We start from the raw sequence: 12,944 nt of genomic DNA, 5'->3' as shown, positions 1-12,944 counted from the left end.
CTAATCAAGCTGTGGTGCTATGGGGTATCGTCTCAGTTGTGCGACTGGATTCGTGATTTCCTGTCAGGAAGGTCGCAGTTCGCAGTTCGTAGTAATAGACGGCAAATCATCGAGTAAAACTGAAGTGATATCAGGTGTTCCCCAGGGAAGTGTCCTGGGACCTCTACTGTTCCTGATCTATATAAATGACCTGATGTGACAATCTGAGCAGTTCTCTTAGACTGTTCGCAGATGATGCTGTAATTTACCGTCTAGTAAGGTCATCCGAAGACCAGTATCAGTTGCAAAGCTATTTAGAAAAGATTGCTGTATGGTGTGTCAGGTGGCAGTTGATGCTAAATAACGAAAAGTGTGAGATGATCCACATGAGTTCCAAAAGAAATCCGTTGGAAATGCGATTACTCGATAAATAGTACAATTCTCAAGGCTGTCAATTCAACTAAGTACCTGGGTGTTAAAATTACGAACAACTTCATTTGGAAAGGCCACATATCTAATATTGTGAGGAAGGCGAGCCAAAGGTTGCGTTTCATTGGCAGGACACTTAGAAGATGCAACAAGTCCACTAAAGAGACAGCTTACACTACACTCATTCGTCCTCTGTTAGAATATTGCTGCGCGGTGTGGGATCCTTACCAGGTTGGATTGACAGAGGACATCGAAAGGGTGCAAAAAAGGGCAGCTCGTTTTGTATTATCACGTTATAGGGGAGAGAGTGTGGCAGATACGATACACGAGTTGGGATGGAAGTCATTACAGCATAGACGTTTTTCGTCGCGGCAAGACCTTTTTACGAAATTTGTCACCAACTTTCTCTTCCGAATGCGAAAATATTTTGTTGAGTCCAACCTACATACGTAGGAATGAGCATCAAAATAAAATGAGAGAAATCAGAGCTCGAACAGAAAGGTTTAAGTGTTCGTTTTTCCCGCTCGCTGTTCGGGAGTGGAATAGTAGAGAGATAGTATGATTGTGGTTCGATGAACCGTCTGCCAAGCACTTAAATGTGAATTGCAGAGTAGTCATGTAGATGTAGATGTAGAAAAGTGGAATGTGCTAGACAATTGTGATATAGCTTTCAAAATGGTAAAGAGCAGCAGTTGTTAATCACTTTCACCTGTTCTTCTGGCTCTTGTCACGGTTCAGTAGAATGGAAATAACTGATGGCTGCTGTTTACCATTTGGAAAGTGTATTCTCACTTAACAGGGAAAAAGTTTATTTTCACTTCTAGAAAAAGTGTATTTTTAACTGGGGAAAAATAGAGGATTTTTTTCTTCTCCACATATACACCCTGTGTTAGAAGTGTCACTAAAATATGAAAAATAACCAACTGCTCGTGCTGTCACTCCAGAAGTACTGAGTATACTTTGTGTTTTTCTGTTCCTACTAATACATACAGAAAAAGCAAATGTCAGACTAGACTAATTTCAGACCGCTCTGTTGAATGATCATGTAAAGTTCTGCTCCAAAAATTATTTTTCTGCATTGCGTGATACAAAAATTAATAATGATGTGCATTAAATCTCTCCGAAACCGTTCGGAATATGGTATACTTTATGCGAAGACTATCCGCATGTAGTGTAATATTTCTTCGATCCTTATGACTGCAGTTCTCACAAACAGAATGTTTCCCTGTAAAGCTGTTTTGAATTTGGAATTAGTCCAAACTTTTTTAGCTTGTTGATTTTAAGTAAGGTGTTGGTATTGATTGCACCTGAAAACATCTTTTCCTTGGGATGAAGAGTTTTGAGCTGCTTTGATCCTGCAACTGATAGCAGCTCTGAATTCCATACTCAACGAGCATACATAGCAAGCCCCTTTCTTTCATGTGGATGGCGTTTCTACAGCGTGGATGTGGCCCGGGGTATTCATGCCTGTTGTACGAGGTGATTAAAAGGAGTTTCACGCGTAACGGCCATCATGTGATGGTACCCTGTAAAGTTTAACCTCAATACTTCCAAATTTTCCTGAAGAGTGAGCCAATTAGGGAAGGGCGCCTTATAAAGTGCATAGTGTCCATCTTGCATTGAGATTTTTAGCCCACTTTCTTGTCGTTGCATTGCAGTCCTGCCCATTTTCCATCTCTTGGGCAAGGACATCTTCCTGGGAGCGTTTTCCACCGTGCACTATGCAGTGTTGATTTCTGTGTTGACGATGACCATGGACTTCTTTGCACCTGATATCCAGCATAGTAACCAGTATGATATGGTGGGGCCGCCATGTGCCCTGTTGGTTATAGCCCCCCCGACCACACAGGGATCGCTTTGCTGATGCCTGCGCCGTTAGCACCCCCATCCTCGTGGGGCATCGGGACTCTCGGCAATGGCCATCCTGCTAGGTGGCCTTTGCTGCGACTGGGTGGCGCCCATGGGGAGGCCCTCTGGACGGAGTGGGTGCCATCAGGGCGGATGACACGCGATGAAGCGCAGTCCATCTCTTGCTGGTGGTGAAACACCAGCAGTCTCTGTGATCACGAGCTCAATTCAATGCACAGAAGTAAGACCCCAAAACGTTCCCCTCCCTGGCCACACCATGGGAGGAACGTCAGCCTAAGGATGGCAGCAGATCTTATTCGCCCCAGTACCTTGTATGTTAGAGAGCTGTTGGGGAATCTTTCATGATGATGAAGCCTCAGTTTTTTGTTGAAAATTTAGAGGAAAAGTTCGGGGCGGTGGAGGGCTTGTCTACAATGATCTGGGCCTGTCCTGATAAAAGCAGCATCCTCTGCTCAGTCACAGGAGTTACTCGCTTGTGACAAGCTGGGGGATGTTTTTGTAACCATCATGCCCCATAAGAGCTTAAATATGGTCCATAGTATTATATTTCACAGAGACCTTCTTTTGCAGTCCAACAACAAACTGCGCACCAATTTAGAGCGATGAGGTGTACATTTTATCGGGCGTGTCCACCCGGTTCTGAAGGATAATCAGTTTGCCACCGGTGCCTTCATCTTGGCCTCTGAGGGTGATACATTGCCCAAGGTGGTCAAGGTGATGGTCTGCTGGAGTGATGTAAAGCCCTATATCCTTCTCCCAATGCCGTACTTTAAGTGCTGGAAGTTCGGAGCAGCAAGAGAAATCCAAAAAGAAAACCACTAAGACCGAGGAAATAGTGATGGCACCCACACCACCGCTACCTACAAGCTCTGCGGCTGAGGATAGGGTGAGATTTTGGTCACCGCTCAGGATCTAGATCTCGCCAAACCCTCAGACACAATGGATATAGATTGCTCAGGCAATAAATCAGTGGCAGCAGGTGACTGCGAGGCGTAAAATGCCTCAATGAATGTTCCATGCCTTCCCAGTCTCACGATATCAACCTCCAGTGGAATTGCATTTGTTTTTTGCTCCGCCTGGCTGAGCTACGGCAACTGTTAAGCTTCACACCTACTATCTGCGTTGCCCTCCAGGAAACCTAGTTCCCAGCAATGCCGACCCCTGCCCTCAGAGGCTATGAGGGGTATTACAGGAACCGTAGTGACTATAATAGTGTCAGGTGGAGTATGTGTTAATGTCCTAAACTCGGTGTGTAGTTTTAAGGCAGTCCCTTGGTGGTCGCCAGTAGTCGCTGAAGCAATTGAGGAGTGTCGGCGGGCTCTACAGTGGCATAAGCAGCACCCTTCCCTGGAACATCTCATAACCATTAAACGGCTCCGTGCCCGTGTTCTCTACCTTATTAAACAATGGAAGAAAGAGTGTTGGGAGAGACGTGTCTCCACCATTGGGTGCCACACGGTACCTTCCCAAGTCTGGGCAAGGATCAGACCTCTTTCCGGGTAACAGGCCCCAACAGCTGGCACCCATGTTACCATAAATGGCAAGTTATGTATCGATGCAAACACAATTGCTGAGCACTTTGCCTGAGCCTCTGCGTCAGAGTTACCCCTCCCCCTCCAGCTTTTTTGCGGAGAGTTACCCTCCCCTCCCTCCTCCTCCAGCTTTTTTGCACACTCATGGAGGTTGGAAGGGAACATCCTCTCATTCACTACACACTGCAGTGAATCCTATAATGCCCCATTTACAGAGTGGGAGTTCCTCAGTGCCCTTGCACATTGCGCCGACACTCATCCACAGCCAGATGATCAAACATATCTCATCTGACTACAAGAGACGTCGTCTCATCATCTTCAACCGGATCTGGTGCGATGACATTTTTCCATCACAATGGTGGGAGAGCATCATCATTCCAGTGCTCAAACCCGGTAAAAACCCGCTTGATGTGGACTGCTATCGGTCCATCAGCCTCACCAACGTTCTTTGTAAGCTTCTGGAACATATGGTATGCCGGCAGTTGGGTTGGTCCTGGAGTCATGTGGCTTGCCCAGGGTCACTCTACCATTGATAATCTTGTGTCCATGGAGTATGCCACCCGAACAGCATTTTCCAGATGGCAACACCTGATTGCATCTGTTTTGACTTAGTTAAAGCATACGACATGACTTGGTGACATAATAACATTGCCACATTGCATGAGTGGGGTCTCTGGGGACCACTCCTGATTTTTATCCAAAACTTCCTGTTGCTCCGTACTTTCCATGTCCAAGTTGGTGGCTCCCATAGTCCCATCCATATCCAGGAGAATGGAATCCCGCAGGGCTCTGTATTGAGTGTCAATTTTTATTGGCCATTAACGGTCTGGCAGCAGCTGTCGGGCCCTCCGCCTCACCTTCTCTGTATGCAGACGACTTCCGCATTTCGTGCTGCTGCTCCAGTACTGTTGTTGCTGAGCAGCACCTCCAGGGAGCCATCCACAATGTGCAGTCATGGGCTCTAGCCCACGGCTTTGTTTTCAGCCGCAGAGTCGTGTGTCATGCATTTCTGTTGGCGTCGTACCATTCATCTGGAACACGCACTTCACATTAATAATGATCCACTGACTGTAGTGGAGACACATTATTTCCTAGGACTGGTTTCCATCGCTCGATTGACTTCGCTTCCTCATCTTCGTTAGCTTAAGCAGAAGTGCTGGCACCACCTTAATGTGCTTCGTTGCCTGAGCAGCACGAATTGGGGTGATGATTGCTGTATGCTGATGCAGCTGTACAGAGCGTTTCTCCAACCCCGAATTGACTATTGGAATGTGGTATACAGTTCGGCAGCACCTTCAGTATTGCATTTTTCGACCCTATGCACCACTCTGGGGGTTGATTAGCGACAGGAGTTTTTAGGATGAGTCCGTTGATCATCTTACTGGTGGAGGCTGGTGTCCCTTCACTGGCGATCAGACGTGTGCAACTGCTCACCAGTTACGCAGCACTCATTCATAGTTCCCCTGAGCATCCGAATTGCCGTCTTCTTTTCCCAGGACACGTCGGAATCCCCGGCAACTTGCTGACAGGCTGGCCAAACAGGTGATGCGGAATCTGCTTCTGGAGATAGGAATCTCCGAAGCTGATCTGTGTTCTGTCTTACACCGCAGGGTTTTCGAGCTTTGGGAGATGGAATGGCATAACAGCATGCATGACAAACTGCATGTCATTAAGGGGACTATGAATGTGTGGAAGTCTTCCATGCAGGCTTCTCGTAGGGAATTACTTGTTCTCTGCCAGCTCCGCATTGGCCATACGTGGCTAACGCATGGTTACCTACTCAATCGCGTGGACCCACCTCAGTGTCGCTGTGGCTCTCAAATGACAGTCGTCCACCTCTTGCTGGACTGCCCACATTTGGCTGCTCTGCGGCAGACTTTTAACTTCCCCAGCAACCTGCCTTTGGTGTTGGGTGACAATGCCTCCACAGCAGCTTTAGTTTTACGTCTTATCCGTGAGAGTGGGTTTTATACTTCTATGTAGGTTTTAGCGCATGTCCTTTGTCCCTCTGTGTCCTACACTCGAGTGCTTTTATGGTGGAGGTTTTTAATGTATTGCAGACTGGCTTTCCCATTTTATTCGTGTAGTTGGCCAGCCACTGTAATCTGCTTCATGTTTTACTTTCTTCTGTTTCTAGCGCCTCTGTTTTCTTATCCTCTCTTGTTCCTTTTAGTGTTCATTGCCTTCCCTTCGGCCTTATGGCTTTTCCTTTCTTACTGTATCGTGCTTTCTGTTTTGCCTATTTTATTCTCACACTCGTGGCATTGTTTTATTATTACAAAGGGATCGATGACCTTGTTGTTTGGTTGTTTTTCCTGCCAACAAACAAACAAACAAACCAACCAACCAACCCATTTCTGGCCATCAGGTGGATACACACCAAAGTGGAATGACAAGTCATTCAGCAGTTCCCTAATAGATAGCGCTAGCAGCAAGCCGGGCAGAAAGAGAAGCAGTAACTCTTCATTTAAGCGTTTGGTTAAAAGCAGAGAATAAGAAGACATTCATAATTCAAAGAAAATTAATATAACAGCATCATTGGATGCTGTTGCAGGGTGATAGGCTATTCCCCATGTGTTTTCATTGTTCCTCAGATTAAAATTTAGTAGCCTTATTTATTTCAAACATTGATAGTTCCATAGCGTGTTTGTAGGTTTTCATATCAGCAGTACTAGACGTGCTGATAGTGAAACTTGAAACACGAATTTTGTAGTTAAAATAGTATTATTATTATTATTATTATTATTATTATTATTATTATTATTATTATTATTAGTAGTAGTAGTAGTAGTAGTAGTAGAAGAAGACTTGATTATTTGATTCTTGAAGTATACTTTGGTGTGTCCTGTGATAACGTGGGTGTCATTGTCAACTTGTCTTGTCATTGTGTTGTCGAAAGGAAAATGTAAGTTGTCATTATTTAAATCATTGTCTTGTAACGAGAGATGTTGCTGACTACTTGAAACTGCCATGAATGCCTTTATTATGAGATCCACAGAATTTTTTAATTGAAAACCCTGCATTGTTCTCTGGTTTTTCTTTATAAGATAAACCCCTGGTGAAAGAACGAAAGCAGACACAAAGTCTGTGTATTAAGAAATCTTATGAAAAATATGTAAGGTGTTACCAAACACAATGGTAAAACTCAAAACGTTGATTAAGTGGCTGCATTATAAAGAACAAATGTTTTGTTTTTACTGTGTACTATTTGGAATGGGTAATGATTTCGAATGGCGAAAGTGAGGAGTAGGCAAATAATGTCTTCAAAATATCCTTTCGAAAACTAAAGAACATGAGAGTTCCATTTCGCACACCACAGAAGCTGTAAAATACAATCAGCTAGGTACAGTAAGAATTGACCGTTTTCTTTCACCACCAACACACATTTGAGCTTTGAATCATAATTAGAAGGTTGATCAAAACAGAAGTACAATGAAGAGACTTACATGGACTATCTGCTTTTTACTACGTCAAGAGTTAGCTCTTGGAGGTCATGATGTAGGTATCAGTAAATATAGAAAAGTATTTGCAGTCTTTGAATTTCTTGGCAGAAGAAGAACCATACATGAAAGATCATTTAGCATCCTATAGAGTATTTAAAACACTTTGTCTGACACAGAGAGTGAGTTAAAATTTCATGTGAAGTTAAAAATAGTCCTTTTGTCAGCATAAGGCGACAAAACAACGGATGTCTCAACTGGAAGTCGAATGAGTGTAATTTTTTGTTTCCTAGATAATGAATCGGTAGAAATAAGAGATTTGTAGGGTTTTATGAAGCATTCAAAGATGGGAATGCATAAGGCAACTGTTTTTGTTGCAAGTGCTATGCAGTTGGACTATTGGTAAAAACAAATCAGTATCGCAAACATACGATGGTTGCAGTGTTGTGACAGGAAAAATTATGATGTCCATTCTGTTGTTCAACAAGCATATCCTCATGCTTTCTTTATACACTGCTACGCACATCAGTTGAATCTAGCCTCCTCTGTGCTTGTGTATTTTTATTTTTTTATTTTTTATTTTTACAAGTAAAAATTTTTGTGTCAAGTCTAGCAGGATTTCACACTTTTTTTTAGCATTTCCAGTAAAGGAAGTGAACTTCTGAGGGAAAGGGTATTTAAACTAAAAATTTCGTGTGAAACAATGTTGAATTTTCATTCATGCGCTGTACAAACTGTTGTTCTTCACCATATGGACCTGAGAACAGCATTTAATGATGTGATAAACAGTGAAGGGTGGGATGATAATTCTTTACAACAGGCAATTGGGCTAAATTGTATACTGGATGATCAAACTTTTCTGTTGTACTGCAGCTGTGGAATTCAATTTTCCAACATTTTCTTTTTTGACTTCTTTCAAAGTAAAACTGTGGACATAGGACACTCTAAGCTTGATACTGAAACCTGCATTATGGCTTTCGATAGAATAAGATGTGAGGAAATTATTCTGAAATGCATAGTGGAAGCTGAGAGCCTTATAAATTCAGCAAGAGTGTCTAAAATTAATTTTAACAAAACAGAGGCAAGTATTCAGAAATTGAGAAGGCCATCATTCAGAATAATTGAAACAGTAGTTGTAAACATGGAAACTAGATATCTGGTCTTTCAAGAAACAGAGTTTACAGAAACTTCCTGGCAGATTAAAACTGTGTGCTGGACCGAGACCGGAACTTGGTACCTTTGCCTTTTGCGGGCAAATGCTCTACCACTTGCCCGCGAAAGGCAAAGGTCCCGAGTTAGTCTCAGTCCGGCACACAGTTTTAATCTGCCAGGAAGTTTCATATCAGCGCACACTCTGCTGCAGAGTGAAAATCTCATTCTAGAGTTTACAGAACTTGTAAATCAGAAAAAGTTCAGGTTATAGTAGGCCAAACAATTTCCGATACATGAAGTTGAAAAGCAACTTAAAATACATCCATTCTTTGACACTGATAAACTGAAAGGGTAACTTAAACATCAGTCAAGATAAACATCCAAAGCCTCGTGACCTCCTGAAAGCCATAATTAACAATAGATTAAAAAACCTTCTCTGAAGGTGTGAATTTACTTTTGTTGGTTCTTTAAATTCCAGGAACCACTGCATCTTGCGAAAGTAATATGAGTACATTCAAACCCATTAAAATGTACCTTCACATCACAATGACAAATGACAGACTGGCAAACTTGGCGATTTTGGCTGTAGAGAAGGGAACCGCGAAATCTTCAACCAAACTCCTGGAGTTCGTATCTTGTTATATGTTTACACTAGAAAAAGGACAGGAGGATAGAATTAATTTATGAAAAGAAAGTAGCAATGAGTTATGGGTTATCTTTTTATTATTGTGTGGCTGTTTATTATTGATATCCATTTATTTATAACAGTTTCTGTAGTAGTTTCAAACTTAGTAGAAATAGGTATCCAAGTTACTTTTGCAGTTTTTCTATTTTACAAATTTTTGTTGTAAGATTTTTTCAAAATTTGTAATTCTCAGCCTTCCCTACAAAAAGTGCCACACTTCGCCACTTTTAATCACCGATATGTTGTTAAATGACAATTATAACAGTTCCTATCAAGGACTGTATTTTTTTATGAATTTTCTGTATACTGTTGCCTTAAAAGGCATACTTTCCTAATATGTGAGTTATAACATGAAAACAATTAACTATTAAAATTCTTTAAACACCAGTGTAACTTTTGCATAACTTTGTTACAACAAAACGTACCAGTACTGATGAATTTTCGAGAGATTCTCAATGTGTCGGTGATTAGAAACAACAAAGATTCGTAGGGTGTATGTCATAATATAAAACCCACAAATATGGGTTTCAACTGAAAATGACAAATACAATGGCTTCCAAGCTCTGCTTGTGATGTAGAGTGTTCTTACAGCTTATTGGTTCAGCTGTTAGTAGCATGTTTCTGGACTATTGTAGAACTATGTGTTTCATGTGAAGCAATGGCTCGTCATTATGAAATAACAGCAAGTGATGTCACAAGACTTGTACAGCTCCACGTTAATGTTAGCGAACTTGTGCTATACAGGAATGACTTTACTTGTGCTGCAAAACATATCTTTACATTGATACTGCTGATATTTTTACTTAATGTGTGTTTGATTGAATGTATCAATTATTCTTTCCTCAGGCCGATGGCATTGTGCTGAAAGAAAGAAAACTAAACATCGCACCTGCTATAAAAAAACAGGTATGTTCAATTACAAGATGAAATTTTGAGAATTTGTAATGAATGTATTGCTCACTTATGTATTGAGACTACTTTTTGGTTCTTCCTCTGATTAACAAACCACTTTTCCAGAAAATTGATACTGCACTAAATGTTTGACTGTTAGTCTGTGTACTACCAGCTGTCTTTTCCAAGCCCAAGTCATTGCTGTCGTTTTTGTTGTTGTTGGATGGTTGTTAGTATTCCTTAATTCATTATATTCTACAATATCCTAATCATCATTCGCTTGAAAATAAGCTGTGTGGCCAGAACTTGACTGCAGGAGGTGAAAATCCAGAATTGCTAATAGTGAATTTTCCTTTTGTTACTCTCCTTAGTAGTGAAAGTTTATATTCCCACTAGCTCTGCAGTTGATGAAAAGATTAAAAGAATGTATGATGAGATAAAGGAAATTATTCAAATAGTTAAGAGACAAAAGTTGTGATGAGTGATTATAAATTGGTATTTGGAAAAGGAGATAATGGACAGGGTAAAGGAATGAAAGAGGAAGCCACCTCATAGAATTTTCCACTTGGCGTAGTATAATCATGGCTAACACTTAGTTTAAGACTTGTGAAAGATGTTGCATATGTGGAAGATACCTGGGGACACTGGAAGATTCCAGATTGATTAAAATCTGGTACCATTATATAAATCGTAAGACATTTTTGGTAGGAGATATGGACTCGGGCTATAATCTGTTGGTTTTGAACTGTAGATTAAGGTGAAGAAATTTCAAAAAGGTGGGGAATTAAGATGATGGTACCTGGAAAAATAGAAGGAAACAGAAGTTACCGAATGTTTCAGAGAGAGCTGTAAGTGTTGGTTTGAAACGCAGGAAAGGATTACAGTAGGGAATGACTAGGCAGCCTTGAGAGATGAAACAGTGAAGGCAATAGAGGATCAAGTAGGTAAAAAGACCGGGCGTAGTACAAATCCTTTGATATCACAGATGATACTGAATTTAGTTGATGAAAGGAAGAAATATAAAAATGCAGTGAGTGAAACAGGCAAAAAGGAATGAAATATCTACAAAATGAGTGTGGCTGAAAGCACAAAATGGCTAAGCAGGAATGGCTGTAGGACAAATGCAAGGCTGTGGCAGCTTATATAGCTATAGTTGAATCGGCATAAGAAGATCCTGACAGTTCACAGCACTGTTGCCAGCTTTCAACTGCTAAGCCCAAATTACTGTAGGCAAAAACAGTAGCTAACTACAGAGCTGCGACAGTACTTAGTCATTGCCATTCAGACATTTAATAAATTGCATTGCATTACATGTTCGGTTGAGATGGACACACAAAATTGGCACTCCCAACCTACAACTACTGTCTGGAATCATGTTACAAAAGCTTGACTGTAGGGTAAAGGCAGGTTCTGCCTATAGGAGAAGAGACTTCGAGAAAAGATAAGCAACTGTGTGAATATCAAGAGCTTAGATGGCAAACAAATACTAAGCCAAGAAGGGAAAGCTGAAAGGTGGAGGAATACACAGGGCTGTTAAAAAGAGCATTTATCCACATGATCAACTTAATATTTGCCCTCGCTCCACTCCTGCCCCTCTTCCATACTTTCCCTGATATGCTTTGACCTGTCTCTGTTTTTGCTAATAATCGGGATATGCATTGTATACAACTCTTGTCCCTCCCTCTCCCGCCCCGACGCCCCTTTCAATTTTGAGCCCCTAGAGGCCACTATTGTGATGCGTCCCATATAGATATGTTATGTCTTTGTGTCTGTATAGATACTGAGGCTTGTCATTTGTGGCTTAAATGGGCCCTAGGAATATATAAGAGGAAAAAACTTAATTGCAGTGTTACAGTAAAGAAGTAGTACATGAGGATTTGAGAGGAGATACGGTATTGTGAGAAGAGTTTAACAGAACACTGAAAAGACCTAAGTGTGAACAAGGCCCTGGAGTAGACAACATTGCCTCAGAATTTTGTAGATCCTTGAGAAAGCTAGCCACAACAAAGTTATTCTAAAGGTATGAGGCAGGTGGAATTACCTTCAGACTTAAAGAAGACTGCAGGTGCTGATATGTGAATACTACTGAACCATTTGCTTAATAAGCCATGGTCACAAAATATTGGCATGAATTATTTATTGAAGAGTGGAAAACATTGTAGAAGCTGATCTCAGGGAAGGGAAGTTTAGAGTTCTGGAGAAATATAGGTATATGTGAGGCAATACTGATCATACAATTTATCCTAGAATGTAGGTTGAAGAAAGGCAAACCAATGTTCATAGCATTTGTAGATTTAGTGAAAGAGTTTGAGAGTGTGGACTGGACTGTATTCCTCGAAATTGTGAAGGTTGGAGTGACATACAGGTACTGTAAGGTTATTTACAACTTGTACAGAAAGCAGATTGCAGTTAAAAGAGTGGAATGACATAAAAGGGAAGCAATAACTAAGGGAGGAGTAGGACAATGTTACAGCCTATCCCTGATGTTTAATCCGTGCCTTGGAAAGCTGTGACAGAAACAAAGGACAAATTTGGAGAAGTAATGAAAACTTGGAGGTTTCCTGACGACATTGTGATTTTTTTTTAGATGGCTTAGCTCTTGGAAGAGCAGTTGAACAGAATGGACAGGATCTTAAAGAGGTTGGAAGATGAACATAAGCAAGAGTTAAATGAGAGTAATGGAATGTAGTCAAAACAAATAAGTCTATGCTGGGGAATTAATTTGGAAATCGGACTACAAAAATAGTTGAAAAGTTCTGCTATTTAGACACCAAAATAACTGATGGCTGATGTAGAAGGGGTGTAAAATGAATCATTTGTGGAAAAAGGTGAATTTGTTAGCATTTAATAATACATATTTAAGTAGTAGGAAGTCCTTTCCGGAAGGTATGTCTGGAATGTCTTGTATGGAAGTGAAATGTGGACGATTGGCAATTCGGACGAGAAGATAACAGTATCTTCTGAAAT

General features: G+C 41.1%; 1 protein-coding gene across 11 annotated transcripts in view; it reads left to right on the top strand.

Moving 5' to 3' along the window:
- Positions 1-12,944, top strand: part of LOC126355811 (atrophin-1-like) — a 136,004-nt gene that overhangs the window by 39,060 nt on the left and 84,000 nt on the right. For all 11 annotated transcript variants that reach the window (XM_050006244.1, XM_050006238.1, XM_050006240.1 and 8 more), the window contains one exon: positions 9,933-9,992. In XM_050006244.1, coding sequence (XP_049862201.1) covers positions 9,933-9,992 — 60 coding nt within the window. The remainder of the gene's footprint in view (positions 1-9,932; positions 9,993-12,944) is intronic.

Source organism: Schistocerca gregaria, chromosome 3 (assembly GCF_023897955.1).
Source record: "Schistocerca gregaria isolate iqSchGreg1 chromosome 3, iqSchGreg1.2, whole genome shotgun sequence".
Taxonomy (NCBI): Eukaryota; Metazoa; Arthropoda; class Insecta; order Orthoptera; family Acrididae; genus Schistocerca; species Schistocerca gregaria.
The sequence above is the reverse complement of the archived record's forward strand: the minus strand, read 5'-3'. Positions and strand labels throughout refer to the sequence as shown.